The sequence below is a fragment of the Mesoplodon densirostris genome, chromosome 16 (assembly GCF_025265405.1).
Source record: "Mesoplodon densirostris isolate mMesDen1 chromosome 16, mMesDen1 primary haplotype, whole genome shotgun sequence".
NCBI lineage: Eukaryota > Metazoa > Chordata > Mammalia > Artiodactyla > Ziphiidae > Mesoplodon > Mesoplodon densirostris.
The window spans coordinates 12,036,661-12,058,370 of NC_082676.1; the positions used below are offsets into that span (position 1 = coordinate 12,036,661).

Below are 21,710 nucleotides of genomic sequence, written 5' to 3' on the forward strand. Positions count from 1 at the left end.
TTTATTAGAATCCTGTGGACTCTGTTTAGGAATAAGGCCAGGGTAACTTGATGGTCCATGATTGTGGGTCTGGACAAGGAAAACCATTTTTACGCTCAGAAATTGTCAAGCCATAGACAACAGGAACTGATACTTTTTTTTTTTGGCCACGTCACGCAGCTTGTGGGATCTTAGCTCCCTGACCAGAGATTGAAACCCGGGCCCTCGGCAGTGAAAGTGCTGAATCCTAACCACTGGACCACGAGGGAATTCCCAGGAACTGATACTTTAAAGCTCACTTCAGAAGACTGTCCTCAGCTCAGCACTGACAAACCACTAAACCTATCTCCTTCAGGAAGTTTCTTTGCTTCATTTTTTGCAATTTTGATTGGCTGACCATAATGCAACATTCAATTACTTTGTTTGGCATATCAATCTTTAGCACATAAAGAACTTTAACATAGCTCAAGGCAAACACAATGATTTGGTTTTTTCCTAAACAGAAGGTTTTCATCTATGAGTTTTTCTTTGCAGAGAGCTGCTTAATTTTGTTATTTAAAAATAGATTACACTAAGTCTTGGTCTGTTTATAGGGATCTAATTCTGATATAACTTACGTAGTTGGCTAATATTAATCTGGATGTTGAAAAGTTACCCAAATTCAAGTTGCCCCACTATAAGAACTTCCCTTTGCTATATAAAGCAAATTTATCTGCTTCTCTCAGACATAATTTAAAAAATGTTCTATTCTTGGGCTTCCCTGGTGGTGCAGTGGTTAAGAATCCACCTGCCAATACAGGGAACATGGGTTCGAGCTCTGCTCTGGGAAGATCCCACATGCCGCGGAGCAACTAAGCCTGTGCACCACAACTACTGAGCCTGTGCTCTAGAGCCCGTGAGCCACAGCTACTGAGGCCCACGCGCCTAGAGCCCGTGCTCCGCAACAAGAGAAGCCACCACAATGAGAAGCCCTCGCCCCACAATGAAGAGTAGCCCCTGCTCGCCACAACTAGAGAAAGCCCGCGCACAGCAACGAAGACCCAATGCAGCCAAAAGTAAATAAATAAATAAATAAATTTATTTTTTAAAAAGTTCTGTTCTTTATATTAATAATTTAAAGAACCAAATAGCTGCCTACCTAATGCGTACCAACTGATGATAACTGTACTGAAATTTTTATTCCAAGTCCAAATTTACATCAGCAAATACAGCAATATTAAAATAAAGTCAACTTCCTATCTTCTTTGGGGGTGGGTAGGCAGTGGACAGAAGTCTCTGAATTTCCATTCCAACTCACACTAGTCCCTTTCACATAAACTGTCACAGTTTCTGCTGTAAAGCCATCTTCAAAAATTTCTTCTTTTAAAAAACTATTTTCCTCAAATCTTGAATAAGTTTATTTCCCCTCCCTCCAAAAAATTAGAAAATAAAAACTTTACATGTGCTAATATAATAACCAGTCTTATGTTTTTAAGTCAAAATCGAGTCATTTTTTGGGAGTTCCCTGGCAGTCCAGTGGTTAGGACTCTGTGCTCTCACTGCTGAGGGCCCAGGTTCAATCCCTGGTCGAGGAACTAAGATCCCACAAGCTGAGTGACAGCCAAAGGGAGGGGGGGGGAAATCAATCCATTTTCTTCAGCACTGTTTTGAAATATTTTCATAATCTGCTCAGTTCTTTCAAGATTTGTTCACAAAATTAAAGAGTGAGAGATACTGACCTTCAAATCCTTCTTGCTTGTTTTCTTTTTAACAATTATCTGATGTCAGTAATGGTTTATAAGATATGGGATTTTTTTTTTTTTTTTTTTTTTTTTTGCGGCACGCGGGCCCCCCACTGTTGTGGCCTCTCCCGTTGTGGAGCACAGGCTCCGGACACGCAGGCCCAGCGGCCATGGCTCACGGGCCCAGCCACTCCGCGGCACGTGGGTTCCTCCCAGACCAGGGCACAAACCCCGCGCCCCCTGCATCGGCAGGCGGACTCCCAACCACCGCGCCACCAGGGAAGCCCCAGGGATTTTTTAAAATATTAAATTTCCTTTTCACTTTTTCTTTTGATTAATGCACAATAAAATAATAACTTAAAAAAATCTGGCCTGAGCATCTTAGAATAATTTTGCTTTAATATCCAGGAGAAAAATTAAAAATTTAATTTGTATGTTTTTACTAAAACTCTCATAACAAATTTAACTCAAGTTTATTACGTTATTATTAATAATAACACTAGTCATGTTATAATAGATAATAACAAGAAGCACTACCAATTATTTAATGTGGTGAGTGGTGCTTTGCATACATTCTTTCATCTAATGTAAATCTCAAAGCAACCTAGGAGGTAGGCTTTTGGGGATCTTTTTGTTCTCTGTTTTTAATTTATACTCTACTCAAAAGGAACCTATAGGGGGCAGCGCATGATTAGGCCTAGGTCTCTCTGGCTCTAAAGTCCAGGCTCTCTCCTCTCTCCAAAGATATGCCGAACCTTAGTCCTTCCGACCTTCACAGTTTTTTAAAATCACATTTACAAAATAACTGTTGTATTACTAGTATTTTAAGTTGAATCACCTTTTTATTTTAAAACTTAAATACACTTATATTTAAAAAGAACTCATATGGACTTCCCTAGTGGCGCAGTGGTTTAGAATCCGCCTGCCAATGCAGGGGACACGGGTTCGAGCCCTGGTCTGGGAAGATCCCACATGCCACGGAGCAACTAAGCCCGTGTGCCACAACTACTGAGTCTGCGCTCTAGAGCCCGTGAGCCACAACTACTGAACCCGCGTGCCACAACTACTGAAGCTCACACACCTAGAGCCTGCGCTCCGCAACAAGAGAAGCCACCACAATGAGAAGCCGGCGCACCGCAATGAAGAGTAGCCCCGCTCGCCGCAACTAGAGAAAGCCCGCAGGCAGCAACGAAGACCCAACGCAGCCATACATACATACATACATACATACATACATACGTAAATAAATAAATTTATTAAAAAAAAACAAGTTTGCTATACAAATTAAAAAAAAAAAAAAAAAAGGAACTCATAGACAAGGAAAAGACTCAGGTATACACACAAACTGGCTTAAAAGTGAGAAGCTCCTGCCCAGGCAGAAAGAGCCCCACTGGAAGCTGGAAGACAGAGACCAGAAATGCCAGAGCAAAGCAGAGAACTGAGCAGGGGCCAGTGATGCTGCTCTCCAGGGTCAGGAAGCCAAGAATGAGCGGAGCAACTGTGGGAGTAGGTGACTGGGCCAGAAGGAGGTGGAAGACTAGGGGGAAGGATGAGGCTCCAGTCTGGTGAGGAGAAGCAGGGCCAGGGAGAGGGTGGGAAGGAATGGAGACTGGGGCTTAAAGGGCATAATGGCTGGGAGCTGCGGCCCAGGGCAGTGCCCTGAGAGGGGAGACACTGAAGGATGGATGGGCCCAAGGCAGGAGAAAGGCCCAATATGGTGACGTGAGAGAACCAGTAGGCCTGGGGCACCTGTCCCTGTCATCCCAGGACACAGTCTGTTCTCTTAACATGGGTCAGTCTGTGTCCAAGAGGAGTCAATGTAACACCTGTGTACCATCAAAATCACTTTGGCTATTTCTTTCTAGGAGAGTACCCCTCTGTGGAAAACACTAGTAAGCCACACTGCCTGAAACCATGAAAGCAGCCCACTGACCATGTTTGCTCCCTCTACAAGTCAGGCATGACAGTCCAGCTTCTACCACACACGTCAGGGTGTTCACACAGAGCCACCACTGCTAAATTAACATGCGAGCTTTTAAGGAACTTGCCTTACAAACACACGGAGCCACCCGGACCAAAAGCACTCATGTGTGCCTGAGTCTTACCTTGTGTAATGAATATCCTGACTCAAATATAATAGGTGGAAGCAAAAGGAGGAAAAACATATTTGGACGAAACATTTCTTCCTCCTGTAAATATAAAATGGATATTTTCAGAGGCATGAAATCTGTGTAATTAAGAAATAAATCCATCAATGAAGAGCCAAAGTAACTGTTCTCTTAGAACCTGGCCCAGTGGAAAAATACATGCTTAAACCACCACCTGATAATAAAACCAAACAAAAGGTGTGACAAAAACAAACAAAAGGAGAGAAAAACAAATATACAAAAACCTCAAAACCTGCATTTAAAAATGTACGACAAATGATTTTAAAAGGTGACCAGCAAAGTAAGTAGCAGAATGAACCACTTTCAAACATACAGCGGTATGCTTTTTATTCTTTACTAAGGAAAGAAAACTAATTTTAATATAGAAAACATTTCAATTCAAATAGAACACTTTCAAAAACAAGTCCACAAATTGGATTCCTCCAGGAAAAAGGTTAACTGTAAGCCCTAAAACAATCCACTTAGAGGAAGAGTAAACCCTACTCATGTTTAGAATAGTCCTGCCTTTTCTCTGCATGTCTTAGACAACTATGCCATTTTCCTAAATCTGATGTGATGAAACAGTCCTCACCTGATGCCCTTGCAACCTGGGACATGGCTAAAAAGCGAGCCCCTTGCCATGCTTTCAGATTCAAATATTAAGTACCATTATGAAAGGTATTTTTAGAATATGGCCACCTTTGGGGGGAATGGAATAATAATTTCATCTTCTATAATAATACAGCTCTCTAGTTGTTGGTGGATTGGGGGAAAATACATACTGGTTCTCAAACCCAAAATGACTACAGGTAATACGCAGTCTATTTAATACTGCAAAATCAGGCCCTTTTCATATGAAAACTTCTATGTCACAATCTTGACAGTCTGACTTCTTGTCAAAATCCCTATTCAAAAGAATGGTAAATGTATCCTTACAAATGTACGGCTGTTACCATAAAGACTAAAATAACATTCAAAAAAGGCTCAAAATAGAAGCAAATGATGACTTCTGAAAATGCCTTATTAAGTCTTAAAATAACTGCCTGTATCACAAGCTCATGACTCAGACTGGGGCCATGTGAAAAGAAATGGGCCGATCTCTGTGCTTTGTGGGGCAACCTATTCGCAGGATCTGTGCAGTTGGGCCACTGCAGAGACTCTGGGAGTTTCAGAAACAAAACCTCCTCTGGGAAAACGGAGAACCCACCTGCAGTGGGTTCACAGTGTCCTCTATTCCCAATTCATGTCCACCTGGAACCTCAAAAGGCGACCTGATTTGAAAATAGGGTCTTTGCAGATGGAATTAAGGGAAGAATCACAGCTGAGATCGTACTGGATTAGGGTGGGCCCTAAACACAATGACAGTGTCCTTAAAAGAGACAGAAAGGGACACACAGACACAGAGACAAAGGCACATGAGGACAGACTGAAGCAGAGACAGGAGTTAGGCTGCCATCACCAAGGAATGCCTGGGACCACCTGAAGCCAGAAGAGATAGCGAAGGATTCTCCCCTAGGGCCTGGATTCGCTCCCTTGAGGGAGTGTGGCCCTGCCAACACCTTGATTTCAGACTTCTGGCCTCTAGAACTATGAGAGAACAAATCCCTGCTGTTTTAAGCCACCCACTTTGTGGTAATTCGTTACAGAAGCCACAGGAAATGCACACACCACCTTACAATGAATAGCGTTACAGAAAGATCCCAGGTTCCTTTGGGCAGGATCTCCCCTAAAGTGATCTGATGTGGTTTTAGGTGGTACTTGAGCAATGTGTGTCGAATACCACTGACCCCACGGAATGAGAAAGTCAGCCCTTTTTGATTCTTCCTCAATCCCAATTAAGTCAGACGCGTCAGTTTGGTGCTACCGTGTTAAGCCTCTCTCCAATATGCTGATCCCCCTTCCTGACAAAGAGGACAGGCTTGACCTCAGAGGCTTCAGCAAGCAAATGTACCACTTTGTTTTTATCGTATTTATTTATAAAAACAATATTGGTTTCCCACTTAAAACAGTATTATAATGTTTCCTTTAAAATAAATGTATATAGTACACCAACGTTCATAGCAGCATTATTCACGACAGTCAAAAGGTGGAAACAACCCCAGGGCCCATCAACAGATGAATGGATAAACAAAGTGTCGTATATACTGACCATGGAATATTATTCAGCCATAAAGAGGAAAGAAGTTATGACACAGGCTACGAAGTGGATGAACCTTAAAAACATCAAGCTAGGGCTTCCCTGGTGGCGCAGTGGTTGAGGCACGGGTTCGTGCCCCGGTCCGGGAAGATCCCACGTGCCGCGGAGTGGCTAGGCCCATGAGCCACGGCCGCTGAGCCTGCGAGTCCGGAGCCTGTGCTCCGCAGCGGGAGAGGCCACAACAGTGAGAGGCCACAACAGTGAGAGGCCTGCGTACCGCAAAAACAAAACAAAACAAAAACACATCATGCTAAGTATTGATAAAATAAGCCAGATAAAAAAGGACAAATATTGTATGATTCCACCCATTTGAGGTAAATTCATAAGCACAGAAAGTAGAATAGGGGCTACTAAAAAAATAGAAAATACTAAGAAAAATAGAAAGTAGAAAACAAAGTAGGGAGAGAGGAATAGGGAATTGTTTAATGGGTAGAGTTTCCATCTGGGATGATGAAAAAATTCTGGAAATAGATAGTGGTGATGATTAAACAACATTGTAAATGTATTTAATGCCACTGAATTGTACACTTAAAAATGGCTAAAATGCTAAATTTTATGTTACGTATATTTTACCACAATAAAAGCTTTTAAAAAACTGTTATAAAGACTTATATACATAAAAAAGCAAGTTGACTTAAAGAAATATATTAAGCATATGACAATATAGGTAGAAGGCAGGCCCAGCAGGACAGTCTGGAAACAGACCTACATGGAAAGAAAACACCCAGCAATTTCACTGTTTTTCTTACCTCCCCTGTTCCCTGCAGCAACCAGTTTCCAAACAGATCCTACTTCCTGCTTTGGCTTCCACAAACACCTGCTCCTCCAGAAAGCCTGCCCAACTGTTTTAGCCTAAAAACCCCATCCTTTTCTGAGGTCAAGCACTGGTTGTCTAGATGGCTCTTCAGGGCACTTAATTACATTCACCACCCAACTGTGGTTCACTCATCTATACTATTCAATATATTATTATTATTTAACTTGAAAACTAACATCTGTTGAAAAATAAATTTAATAATACTGAAGCATATAAAATTAAAAGTAAAAGATAACCTTTCCTCCTCCTGCTCGGAGAAGGGATCATACAGCATTCCCCAGGGCCGCAGCTGCACTCAGTGCCTCGGATCTCTGCTGTGGGGAATGTGGGCCTGGTGTTGAGAGAGCTTCTGCTTCTTCGAGAGAAGCTAGAAGTTCAAATTTTTATGTGAGGGCTTCCCTGGTGGCGCAGTGGTTAAGAATCCGCCTGCCAATGCAGGGGACACAGGCTTGAGCCCTGGTCCGGGAAGATCCCACATGCCTTGGGGCAACTAAGCCCGTGAGCCACAACTACTGAGCCCGCATGCCATAACTACTGAAGCCTGCGTGCCTAGAGCCCGTGGTCCACAAGAGAAGCCTGCTCACGACATTGAAGAGTAGCCCCCACTCACTGCAACTAGAGAAAGCCCGCGCGCAGGAACGAAGACCCAGTGCAGCCAAAAATATACATTAATTAATTTTAAAAAAAGATTACCAATTAAGCAGTTTAAAATATTTTTTAAAATCTATGTGAAATTTCTAGAATTTTGTATAGATTAATAACATTTAAAATAAAACTGGGGGCACAGTTCTTGAGGCGCTAACCTACTGTGTTCCCCCTTTGCCTGGCAAAGAAATAAAGCCACTCTTTCTTTCTCCTCCATGAAAAACAAAATAAAACAAAACAAAAAACTTAATGATTTTTTAATGGTTTTAAAATCGATTCCAATTTTGATCAATTGATCTTAAATCAAACAAAATGTGTTAGCAGGCAGTATTTACACATCAGGCTCTATCTAGTCTAAGAGTTGAGAAAGGGTGTACTGTCAGTTGCTCCTGCCCTAGAATGAGCCACTGTGAGGGGGGTTAAACTGAACCAGTTGAGCTTCATACACAGCATGCACCAGTGGGGCCTGCCTAGAGCCTTCCCCAGCTGAGGGTAGCTCTAGAAATATTCCAAGCTCAATGTACATTTTGAGAATCATTTAATACATAAAATATATCCTGAATATTATTTATAACAGCTTCAAATTGTGTTTTACGTCAGACCATGAGGCTTGTTTTACAAATTTTTTTTTTTAATTTACTTATTTCTTTATGTTTGGCTGCATTGGGTCTTCGTTGCCGTGTGTGGGCTTTGGGCTTTCTCTAGTTGTGGTGAACGGGGGCTACTCTTTGTTGCGGTGCGCGGGCTTCTCTTGTTGCGGAGCACAGGCTCTAGGTGCACAGGTTTCAGTGACTGTGGCTCGCAGGCTCTAGAGCACAGGCCCAGTAGTTGTCGTGCACGGGCTTAGTTGCTCCACGGCCTGTGGGATCTTCCCGGACCAGGGCTCAAACCCATGTCCCCTGCACTGGCAGGCAGATTCTTAACGACTGCGCCACCAGGAAAGCCCTGTTTTGCAAATTTATACTCTACAGTTCCACAGGTAAATTAATCCTCACACCTAGGAGCTGCGTCCAAGTAGGAAGGGCTCAAATGTGACACATTTTAACCATACAATTCTTTTAATATTTTGAAATGGACCTTATTTCCCTCCACAAAACCAGTTCTGTTACACACTTGTTAAACTCCCTACTCGATATAGATGCTCAAAGTTTAAGCTGAAACTTGAGTTTCAATTAGTCCTTGGACCTCACGCTCTAATGACCATTGTATGAACGTAAGGGTGGGAACATCCACAAGTGAGGACAGCATGGTGTGGCAGAGAAAATATAGAACACATAGGACCAGAGGGTCTGGACCCAAGAGCCAACCCAACCGCTCTCTAGCTCTGTGATGTGAGACATGTCCCAACCTCTCAGAGGTCACTTTCTTCATCTGTAAAAACGGGGATAATACGTGGTCAATCTACCTCCATGGTTGTCATGAGGATGACAGAAGCTACAGTATATAAAGCATTCTGTAAGGTCTACAGTGCTGGGAAGATATGTCTCATTGGGCTCAGCTGTCAGAATGGAATTAGGTGCAATAAACATTGTTTAATGTTAAATGCTAATTAGAGCCTTGTATGCAGCAAGTTAGTCTAAGACTATAAAAATGCAAATAAATAACAAAACATGGCATTGAATGCTCCTACATTAATTTGAAACAGTGTGAGATTTATGCTTTTTCAAAAAACTCAGATGTAAAGATATCAACCCTAGGGCTTCCCTGGTGGTGCAGTGGTTGAGAGTCCGCCTGCCGATGCAGGGGACACGGGTTCGTGCCCCGGTTCGGGAAGATCCCACATGCCGCGGAGCAGCTGGGCCCATAAGCCATGGTCGCTGAGCCTGCGCGTCTGGAGCCCATGCTCCGCAACGGGAGAGGTCACAACAGTGAGAAGCCCACATAGCGCAAAAAAAAAAAAAAAAAAAAAAAAAAGATATCAACCCTAATCTACCAGAATGTTAAAAAATCAATGGGACAATATAAACTTCACTGACCGTCAAGGAATGATAAGTAAGCCACCATAATCAGTGTTACTAAACTTAAGAACCAATAAAAATTGTAAATATGTTAAAAAAAAAGAACAATTGGGTAAACCTACCTTCCAATTTGCCAGTTTTTTAAACTCTATAATTTTTATAACTGCTCCCATGAGAATACCTAGAAGAGAAAATGTAAAGTTTAACAAAAATTTAAGATATAAGAAAGATTACTCAGGTTTATTATTCTAAAGAAACTGATTATTATTACGTCTCTAAATGGCATCTATGAATTTCTGCAAGTTTTACGTCTGAAAACATTAGGAATGGAAATTAGTGTGGAGTTTTATGAATCACGTGAGTTTCTCACTTGCATCTCAGGCAAACATACTATAAAGAAGTCTACAAAAATCTGGGGGTGGGGTGGGGGGAGGAGTGAAAAAACTTTACAAAACAAGACCTAGGGATAGTTTGCCTGGCATGGAAGATTTCAGCACCTGTCATTCTTGCTATATCCGCTCATTTTCGATTTGAAATGGCAGAAAGCTAAGTTTGTCCTGTACTACTTATTCCTACCGTTATCAAAAAGGAATCCAAGATTACTTTCTCAGGCTCAGATGGTAGCTCTATGTAGAGTATTTAGTTAGAGTTAAAGCCCCAATGCTGAAAATAACCTAAAGTGAAAATTCTGTGAAATTCCTGGAACCAAACAGACCATCTAAGTTCAGGCATGTTTCCACAAAGCTGACAGGCTCATTACTCTCTCATAAAGAACCTACCAAAAATAATTCTCGAAGAAGCATCATGGGTACAATTTATGATTGCTCTGTTACTCACTAGATTAATGATTCTTAACCCTGTGGGCTCATCAGAATCATCATGGGAGCTTTTTATGAAATAAAGACACCTGAGCAGAACTTGGGATCTGCAAAATAACAAAAGACCACTATCACAGAGGCTTAAAGATAAAGACTTCCCTTTCGGACTTCCCTGGTGGTGCAGTGGTTAAGAATCCACCTGCCAATGCAGGGGACACGGGTTCGATCCCTGGTCCGGGAAGATCCCACATGCCACGGAGCAGCTAAGCCCATGTGTCATAACTGCTGAGCCTGTGCTCTAGAGCCCACAAGCCACAACTACTGAAGCCCACGCACCTAGAGCCCGTGCTCCGCAACAAGAGAAGCCACTGCAATGACAAGTCCGCTCACTGCAACGAAGAGTAGCCCCCGCTTGCTGCAACTAGAGAAAAGTCCACATGCAGCAGTGAAGACCTAATGCAGCCAAAAAAAGGACTTCCCTTACCCCTAGAGGGGAAGGAGCTTTTTCCCATCAACAACAGAAAGCTGAAGAAACACACCTTATTGGGTGGGGTGAGAAGAAAATACAAAAACACAGAGAGGTTTATTTGGAAAAGAAGCTGCACTAACGCTAATTGTCATGGGGAAGGAGGGGTTTGAGGTGAGGAGACGATCAGTTAATTTTAACTTTATAAACCTCTGTACTATTTGTATTGTTACATATTAGTAAAAGATCAACAAAACTGTTTTGATAAAAAGGACATAAGACGAAATAGGTCTGAGCTATAAAGGGAATCAATGATCAATGACATTTTCAGAACAGTAATTGTACATTCACTTCCACGTGATTCTAACCCCTCTCTAGAGTCCCCCAGTTGCTTCCTTTTTCTTATATTTTTAAATTGTGTATATATTTTAAGGAGTTTTCATATAATTTTTTATTAACCAAACAGTTCTTGAATACTTTGTACAATGTTATAAATAAGACAAAAGTCCCTTTTGATGAAATCCCACCCCCACTAGTTCTCTCTCTCTGCCCCAAGGTAACCAAGCATCTTGGTAAGTCTGGGGAATATTCTACCAGACCCTTCTCTATGCTCTTACATATTTATATTTACCATACAGTACTAGGGGGTGTGTGTATGTAACACATGGTACACCTGTGTATATTTATATAAAATTTATGGTACTATAATGCATCTTTTTTTTCTTTTTTTTGGCTGCCCGGCACGTGGGATCTTAGTTCCGAGACCTGGGATGGAACCCGTGCCCCCTGCAATGGAAGCACACAGGACCGCCAGAGAAGTCCTATAGCAGGTAACTACCTGCTATTTTGCTCAGTGTTATGATCAGGGGTGACTACATATCGATCTGCCTCATTCCTTTTTAACAGCTCTACAGCACAGCATAAGGCTGCCACAGATTGAATAGACATTTCTCCAAAGAAGATATATAAATGGCCAATAACCACAAGAAAAGACACTCCACATCATTAGTCATTAGGGAAATGGAAATCAAAACCACAATGAGACACCAGTTCATACTCACTGGGATAGCTGTAACTTTTTTTAAATGGAAAAGAAGTGTTGGCAAGGATATAGAGAAACTGGAACCCTTAATACATCAATGGTGGAAAAGTAAAATGGCACAACTGCTGCAGAAAAGTTTGGCAATTCCTCAAAAAGTAAAACAGAGTTACCATATGACCCAGCAATTCTACACAAGAGAACAGAAAACCTATGTTTGTACAGAAACTTGTACATGGATGTTCATAACAGCATTATTAGCCCAAAGGGGGAAACAACACAAATGTCCACCAACTGATGAATGGATCAACAAAATGTGGTCTATCCACACAATGGAATGTTATCCGGCAGTAAAAAAGAATGAAGTACTGACACATATTGCAATGTGGATGAATCTCGAAAACATGCTAAGTAAAAGAAGCCAGACACAAAAGACATCTTTTAGGATCCATTGATATGAAATATTCAGAATTGGCAAATCTGTAGATTGCCTTTGTCTCTATAGAGACAGAAATGGTTTCCCGGGGCTGGGGAGGAGAGTTTCAGGGGTGATAGCTAAAGGGTATGGGGCTTCTTTTCGGGGTGATGAAACGTTCTAAAATTGTTGTCATGGTTGCCCAACTCTGTGAATATACTAAAACCCTGAACTGTACGTTTAAAACGAGTAACTTGCATGGTATGTGAATTATATCACCATAAAACGGTCACCCCCACCCCCGCCCCCAAAAGGCCAGATCGTATGGTGCCATTCATATGAAATGTCCAGAACAGACAAATCTAGAGACAGGAGGTAGGTGAGTGGTTGCCAGCGGAAAGGGGAGGGGGAAAATGGGCAGTGACTGCTAATGTGCAGAGAGTATCTTTTTGAGGTGATAAAAATGTTCTGGAATTAAGACAGTGGTGATGGTTGCACAGCCCTGTAAATATACTAAAAAGCACTGAATTCTACACTTTAAAATTATAAAGTTTATGTTATGTAAATTCTACTTTACTGTTTAAAAAATTTTATTGAAGTATAGTTGATTTTCGCTGTTACGTTAGTTTCAGGTAAACATATATATATATATATTTTTTTTTTCAGATTATTTTCCCTTACAGATTATAAAATATTGAATATAGTTCCCTATGCTATATAGTAGGTCCCCGTTGGTTATCTATTTTATATATAGTAGTGTGTATGTGTTAATCCCAACCTCCTAATTTATCCCTCCCCTCCATTTTAATTTTTTTAAAAGTCACTATCTTTTTAATGTTCCCCCAATGATGGCTGTCTCCAACTGTTTGCCATTAACAGCTGCAGTGAACATGCTTGTATGTGCCTCTTTGTGTAAGAGTATCTCCCTAGGGCAGATCCAGAGACAGTGAATGGCATGAGCATTTTTATCTCTGAAAACGTGGCCAAACTGTCCTCCAAAGTGGCTGTGCCGATTTACACCCCTTGCACCAAAGCATCCTCACCAACCCAGGAAAATCATCAGACTTTAACACTTCTGCCAGTATGAGGGGCAAGAAATTGTACTTTAAGGTTTTGATTTGCATTTATAGTCAATCTGCACTCGGTAATCATTCCTGATTACTAGGGAAGTTGGAACTTTTTTCATGATTTCAGATTTAATTTTTAAAGCTAGTGTTTTTCTGTGCTACTAAACCTCAACTTTCTTTTTCCTTTGTAAATGTACACCAAAAACTTTAATACTATGATCAATGCTCTTGTAATTAATACACATGAAGCAATTACATTTGAGAATCAGTGATTATTCTAATGCCTAAGCTTGTTTCCATATTATTATTAATGAGGCATTGGAAAGCTTTCTAAAATACAATATGATATTATTACTACTAGTACTATTATTACTATTACATGAGTAACCCTTCTGAAATGTCCTAGGACTGAACTATGGTACAACATTAAATTGGCAAACTCCTCCTTTACCTTTTGAGATTGAGGTTCAAAGTTAGGTCAAATCAACCTAGTGTCCAGGAGAAATTAATTTATACCATACAACCAGACACCCTGGAAATAATACCCTAGATACAATTTTGTATATTCCTATCAGTAAAAAGAATTTGAGCATGCACCTTCAAGTTACAAATTTTTATTTTATTATTATAAAAAAAGTGCTACTATTGTATTTTAAAATAACACAGGGAATTGGCTGTCCAGTGGTTAGGATTCCACACTTTCACTGCCAAGGGCCCAGGTTCAATCCCCGGTTGGGGAACTAAGATCCCACACGCTGTGCAGCACAGCCAAAAATTAATAAAATAAATAACACAAAAAAACAGAGATTGTAAGGGAGATTCAAATGAAATAGAAACGTAAGTTCTAATATTTCCTTTTGCCTCCTATGGATCTTCATACACACACTTCATTATGGATGCCACTGGATTAACTCAAAGGATCAGGAGTAATTCATAATTATTTGTTGAGACCCTTCTCCCAGGATCTGTCAGGTTAAATTATTCTCACTCCTCAAGAGAATGCTCCAGGTAGGAAGGCTCAAGAGAGCCTCTTCTGACAGCTCAGGGCCAGCAAGTGACAGTGGACCGCTGGCTCCTGGGTGCCTTCTACCACCTCTGGACGATGAGACACAGGGACACTGCACTACTGCTACGAACTGCTAACACGCTTCCCACTCCCAGGGTGCACTGCTGGTCTACCATTATCGCTGTAAAAGACGAGTATTCCTGAATATGAACAGTACAGGAAAGTGCCTAAAATGTATTAAGTATAACAATCAGGTTACAAAACAGTTTGTAGAACATGATTCTAGCTCCCTTAAAAATATATGTATATACGTATATGCACACACATTTATTAATTTGCATTGGGTTAAAAAGAAACACACACACACACTGTGGTGCTAGGCACTGTGTTACTGTATACAATATACTTCATTTAAGCTCATTCTCATGATTGCCCTACAAGGTAATAAACCATAATAATATAAATGATAATATTAATAGCAGCAGCTAACAGTTATTGATTATTAGCAGGTAGGCATTATACTAAGTGATTTCTATGCATTGCCCTGTTTAATATCTACAGTCCTATGAAGTGAAGGCTTTGTCACCTGCATTTTACAGGTAAGGAAACCGAGGCTAAGGACAAGCATCACTGAGCTAGTAAATAGCAGATCCGGAACTGTTTTAAAAATGAATTACTTTATTTTTTACTTGATTATGTAACAGATGCCTATGGTACACAATTTGAAAGGTATAAGAGAGTATGCAGTGAAAACCTAAGTCTCTGTCCCATTCTTGTTTTTTTCTCCTTCCCGTAGACCACCGTTACCAGTTTCTTGGTCATACTGTACATTTCTGCTGAGAGTGTCTGTATGTTTAAAATTATATACATGCATATGCAGGTACATATAAAATAAATTTTAAAACAAATGGTAATACAGTATTTACACTATTCTGATTTTTTTTTTAACTTACCACTGCCTCTTAGAAACTATTCCATATCAACACATAAAGAGCTTCCTCACACTTTTTGTTTTGTTAGTGGCTGCAGTGTATTCCACGGTGCCATCCAATATGTCCCCTTGTAATGAGCACTCAGGTGTTCTCCAGGCTTCTGCTATCACTGCCATTGCCATCTGAGTAAATACATCATTCCACATGTGTGAGCGTATCCACAGACAAAACTCCTGAAAGAGGGGCTGCTGGGTCAAGGGTACACGCATTTTTAATTTTGTAAAGAGCTCATCATCTGCCTTCTGTGGTAGATGCTGTGAGGCTCGCCCACTCCCCTTCACTGGGCCCATCTGTGTGAGCTGCTCTGCGTGTTGGCTGCTAAGTGCTCACGGCTGTCCCCTTCTCCAGAAAACTGCCCTTAGCCGCCGAGAGGCACCTCATCATGGAAGCTGTGCCCGCCCCACACCACCTCATAGCCAATGACTAACTGATGGGGGTCCAGAAGTCCCACCCCCTTGGTTTAAGGAGAGACAGACGCTGCTGGGCGTTCTTGCCCCATAGCCCTCCTACTGAGGCTAGGCCAGGCCTACCTTGAGATCACACCCACCGTCTGGCTTTCTCCTTCCCTGGTCTTGCTGACTCCCTCCCTTACAGATTTGCTCTTGAAGAGCACCCCTCGATACATTACCTGTCCCCAAGCCCCTGTCTCAGATTCTGCTTTTAGGGAGCCAACCTAAGACCACTGGTTCTAGGGGTGGAGTGGTCAAAGGAAGCAAACTTGAGGATGGGGTTCTGGAGTTGGACCACTCGGCAGCTTCTGGGCAAAGAGGATCCCAACACTGGAGGTAAAATACTGCTAGTCCCTCACCGGGGGTAGCTGTGCCATTGCTAAGACTTTCACTTCTGGCAGACTGGGTCAGCACACTGGTGGAGGAGGCAAGGACTCATGCAGTATCTCTGGTGTTAAAGAGGTTATGACAGAAATAATAACTGTAAGAAAAGTGCAATTGTGGTTGTTGCTGAGCGCCACCGATGCTCTGAAAAAAGAAAACAAAAGGCCCAAACAATCACCAACTTTAAGCAAATGGTGACAGCCAGAGGGCCTCCTTGGCAGCACTGAAACAGACCCTCATCTCCTGCAGCTGGAGGGCCTCTAGAGCTGAAGACTGGGCACAGGTCTTAACTGCAAGAGTGGCAGATCTTCAGAGAATGCTGAACTCAAGATGATAAATCTCCTATGCCTTCTCCTAGCAGGTTCCTGATAAGGAAGAAGTGGGGCTCAGACATGGGATAGGGGTGCCTAGGGAGATGCACATGAGCACCTTTAACCCTCAGGTTCCCGTGGACCTTCTAGGCCTGCAGAAGTGGTCCCTACCACCCCATTGGAATACAGAGCTCCCAGGTTATTTCAAGATTACACAGATACCCCAAATGAGGCAAGTGCCTTAGGTTAACTACTGCTTCCTGCATAATACAGTCCCCAAGGACACAGACCATATGGACGTTCCACAGGACAATACACTGGTCCATTACTGACATCATGCTAATATACTGCGACAAGCATGAAGTGGCGAGGAGACGTCTTGGTGAGACACGTATGCTTCAGAGGATAGAGTTTCAGGGGCCTGCCCATCTGGGAAGTATTCAGAGGTCAAGTGGTCTGAAGCACACCAAGACATTGCCTCCAAGTAAAGGAAAAGGTCTGCTCCTTCTACTGTAATAAAGAAGCACAATGCTTGGTAGGCCTTCTCCAGGTTTTGGAGGCAATATATTCCACGCTTGAGAAAGCTATTCAACACTTCAACCCATTTATTGGATTTTGAGAGACTGATGGTTTTGAGTGAGGCCCAAAACAGTTAGCTGCAGTTCAAGCAGCTCTGCTGCTTTCGCCATACGACCTGGCGGACCCCATGGAACTGGAAGTATCTGGTAGGAAGGGAGGCCGGCAAGCCCCAACAGGAGGGTCGCTCAGCATAGATCCCTAGGGCTCTGGAGCAAGGTCGTGCCATTTGCAGAAGAGACACATATCACTCAAAAAACTCCCAAGGGAAAAACACGAAAAAGCTCCTGGCATGCTATTGGGCCGTGGTACAGACAGAGCATCTGAGCATGGGACGTCAAGTGCCCAGGTGGCCAGCATCATCTTTCATAAGTTGGGTTGCCATAACAACCATCAGGCTAGGTGGGCCCAGAAGCAATCCATTTTAAGATGGAAGTGTTACATTAGCGATCAGACTTGTGCCAATCTAAAAGGCACAAGTATGCTTTACTTGTGGCCCAGACTTCTATGTCATCTTCAGCTGTTATAGCAACATCTCTCTCTCAGCTCAGCGCCTACATACGGCCTCATGGGGAGCTCTTTAAGACCAGCTGAGAGAGGAGAAAAAAAAAAAAAAACCTACGCGTGGTTCATGAAACACTCAGCCAGCCTCTGATGTTGGCCACTTCAGTGTCTGTGCAATGGGCTCATGAGCACAGTAGCCATGATGGCAGACACGGAAGCTGTGCAGGGCCCCTACGGCATGAACTCCCTCTCACCAAGGCTGCTCTGTAGCCACTGTCACTGCTGAATGTATGACTGGAGAGCCACAGAGATCAACACTCATCACCTGGTGTGGTACCATCCCTTGAGAAGACCAGCCAGCTGCGTGATGGCAACTCGATTACATCAGACCCCTTCCATCCTGGAAAGGGCAGCAATTCATTCTGACTAAGGCTGACACATATGCTAGCACCACCGTCCCAGGGCCCGTAAGTGTCTGAGCCACCAAAGTGGGATACTGCATAACGATATGTCAACAACATGTCAAAACAAGAGACTCACTTTTTGGCAAAGGAGGTGCAGAAGTGGGCATGAGACATGGACACCACACGGTCCTATCCAGAAACTGCCAGCCAGCCAGAGTGGTAAATAGCCTCCTAAAAAGTGGAGCTGAGGGGCTTCCCCGGTGGCGCAGTGGTTAAGAATCCTCCTGCCAATTCAGGGGACATGGGTTCGAGCCCTGGTCCGGGAAGATTCCACATGCCGCGGAGCAACTGAGCCCGCGCACCCTAGAACCCATGCTCCGCAATAAGAGAAGCCACCGCAATGAGAAGCCTGCGCACCGCAATGAAGAGCAGCCCCCGCTCGCCACAACTAGAGAAAGCCCGCGCGCGGCAATGAAGACCCTACGCAGCCAAAAATAAATAAATAATAACAATAAAACAAACAAAAAAATGGAGCTGAGGCACCAGCTTGGAGGTGACATATTGTGAGGAATGGCGCACTCCTCCAGGGTGCGGTATACTCCTGAAACCAGTGGCCATTATAGGGCGGTACATCCCCAACAGGCAAGCATGGGTACAGCACACAATGGGTACACCACTCACCATCACTCTCAGCGACTCACTTAAGAGTGGGGATTCCTGCTTGGAGGATTTCTGCTTCCTTAGCCTGAAACTTTAAGCTTGGTGGGTTGAAAAGAACCTGGCTCCCAGAAGGGGACATTTCCACCAGAGTTCACATAGTAAGAGTTACAACAGCTGCCGCCTGATCACTTTGGGCTCTTTGTGCCAACAGACCAGCAGGCCTAGAAACAGGCTACCAAGGCTACCACATTGGCAGGGGTGACTAACCCTGATTACCATGAGGAGACATGCTACATGCTACTACATGACAGGGCAGAAAGGAATATAATTACTCATGTAATATGTTTTTAACCACAAATGATTTTTTGAAAATACTTTAAAATATTGTTAGCACATTTTGTTAGCTATAATCATAGAATCACTTATGCTATAATAAAGTGATTTTGAATTCCAGTCCTTGATGCTGCTACCTATACTAAAATAGATACTCCAAAGATAGTATTCTGAAAGACAGAAGACCTACCAGGAAGATGAGAATCAGGACCTCAGGGCTGTCTCTCTGTTTTCTGGGGAAATGCTGTTTATATATTTTGTTTTTAAGGTAGCTTACTTTTTCAGTGGAATGTTATTCCTTTCTGTTCTGTTGAGAACATTTATGTGGCAAAAGAGGAAATTTATAGAAATCAGCCCAGATATAGCAAGTTTCCAAATGCAATCCTTTAACAACATTTCTTCCTTTAAAGTTTAGACTACCTCACTATTCTGACATATCTAAAAGATTTAAGTATAAAATACAACTTTGGGCTTCCCTGGTGGCACAGTGGTTGGGGGTCCTCCTGCCGATGCAGGGGACACGGGTTCGTGCCCAGGTCCTTGAAGATCCCACATGCCGCAGAGCGGCTGGGCCCGTGAGCCATGGCCACTGAGCCTGTGCATCCGGAGCCTGTGCTCCTCAACGGGAGAGGCCACAACAGTGAGAGGCCCGCGTACGGCAAAAAAAAAAAAAAAAAAAACTTTAAGATGAAAAAATGCTGAGCCAAGAGCAGATGACCATAAAACTAAGGCGAATCAGAGCAAGACTCCAGGCAAAAGCATGCACTATTACACACAGAGCACACATTTAGCTAATGGCAGCTAAAGAGCAACAAGATGTTCCAAGAATAAATTGTCATCTCTGAGCCATGTTTCCAGAAACACAGAGGCTAAAAGTCTGCGCTAGCACTCTTCCTTGGAATGTGACAGCCTGGAAAATCCTTAGAGTCTAATGTGATCATTTTGTCAGTGTGACAACCAATTTTGGCCTCTACCTCTGAGACAGCTATTCTAATGCCAACAAATGAATGCCTGTTTCTTCTCTAATAAAAATCAAAGTATCTGAGACTCAGGGAGAGTTACCCATGGGACAGCTCAAGCTGCATCACAATTGGACTCTCACAGTCTAAAAAGTCAGGAAAGCTGTTAGAGTTACAGTCAGGATTCTTGCTTTAAGTTTTCTCTAAAAAAACCGTTTTTAGAACTTAAGTACAATTAGAATATAATCACTATATATGCTTTTTTCCAGAATTACCTTCAGTCAACAACTCAGGAACTGAGTGATTTTTTTTTGTCTTCCACTCAAAACCCCCACTGACAAAAAGAGCCCTACTCTTAAAAAAAAAAAAATTTCAATCCTTTAGTCAAAACAAGGAGTTAATACAACTAAAAGCACAAACATAGTTAAGCAGGTTATGACAAGGAAGCACATTTGTGTATTCCTACTTATTCAATGATTCAATCAAATCCAGTTACAAGTTAAAATACGGTTTTTCTAACTATCAGCAGCATTCAGGCTAAACCCTGGCATTTGTAGTCAAATTCCATTCTTAACCCCATTCAGGCCTTTCCTCACTCTACGATAAAGTATGACTATGAAAAAAAAAATTTATTCCTATTTTTGCTATATACAACAGAGGACAGTAGGCAGTACAACTATTTCATTTTCACTCCTTACCAATTTCAGCCCAAAATATATGAACAGTGAATCAGCACTATATGGCCAATAAAAATAAATATGTGAACTTTACTAATACATGGAAAGGATAGTAAACAGTGAAGAACACAAAAAATGATTGAAACTCAAACCAAGTCGAGTCATCTGATGGACACGTGTGTCTACACATGGTATGGAAGAGAAAGAAGCATGATAAAAAGAGCTGGTTGTCAATGAAAAGGATTTTTCTTCTTGATAGCTAAGTGTGAAAAAATATATATACATTTTTAAAAGGCCCGAACTACAGAATTCCCTAAGTATAGAAAGTATCTGAAAGCTTTGAACAAGGGCCAAGGAAATAGCTTTAGAACTTCATGTTGATACTATGCTTTTATAAAGAATGAAAAAAGTCTCGATTCATTTGAAAATACAGTAAAATAGAAGAGCGGAAATGTGCTTTTTGAGTACAGATAGTTCTCTTCTATACCTACGATTTCTTAGGAACTCTGAGTGCTTAACACAAAAGGCCAACAGTATCTCTAAATGACTGTGGACTAAAAAGTAACTTCTGGTTAGAAAAAGTAGGCTAGGAAAACTTACCCCTGAAAGAATGAAAACCCCATTTTCTCTGGCAGCTTCATCTAGATTCTTTTTTGGCACAAAAGTTGGAAATTCTTGAAACGGTGGATATCTCAATATTTTGTTACACTTTGCTCCAGTAGGAGAAAAAAGTTTTCCTTCCATTTACATAGCTTTATGAAATACAGAACTACTTTGATAGCTGTGTCAGCATTTCTAAATTTTAACCAAATGCCCTCTAATATAACAAAAAGTCCTTTCTGGACCCCAGTACTCTCCCTAGAAGTGCTCTTAGTATTCCAATCACCTGAGTTAGCAAAGACGTACTGAAAGCAAGACTGACTTTCCATCACCCACTCCCAAGCCCTAGCTGTATAGGCTACAGTTATTTGTGCAACATCAGCAAAGAAAGAAACCTTGTGGACGGACAGCCTTTGCTGACCCCCAGCATCGCTCCACTCCATGTGCAGTTCTGGGGTGGCCATTTGGTCAGACTTCATCCTATAACTTCTGGTGGAAGCAGGGAGAAGAGGCGGCCACCTTTCCCAGCGTGACTGCTCCCGTAAGGACAGCAAGCCTGAAGCTGTCAAGTCTTACCATGCAGAGA

At 42.2% G+C, this 21,710-nt stretch overlaps 1 protein-coding gene across 4 annotated transcripts in view; it reads right to left on the reverse strand.

Annotated features, from left to right (window-relative positions):
• SLC9A8 (solute carrier family 9 member A8) overlaps positions 1-21,710 on the reverse strand; it is a 69,622-nt gene that overhangs the window by 37,522 nt on the left and 10,390 nt on the right. For all 4 annotated transcript variants that reach the window (XM_060120041.1, XM_060120043.1, XM_060120040.1 and 1 more), the window contains 2 exons: positions 9,587-9,645; positions 3,806-3,889 (listed from right to left, as the gene is read on the reverse strand). In XM_060120041.1, coding sequence (XP_059976024.1) covers positions 3,806-3,889; positions 9,587-9,645 — 143 coding nt within the window. The remainder of the gene's footprint in view (positions 1-3,805; positions 3,890-9,586; positions 9,646-21,710) is intronic.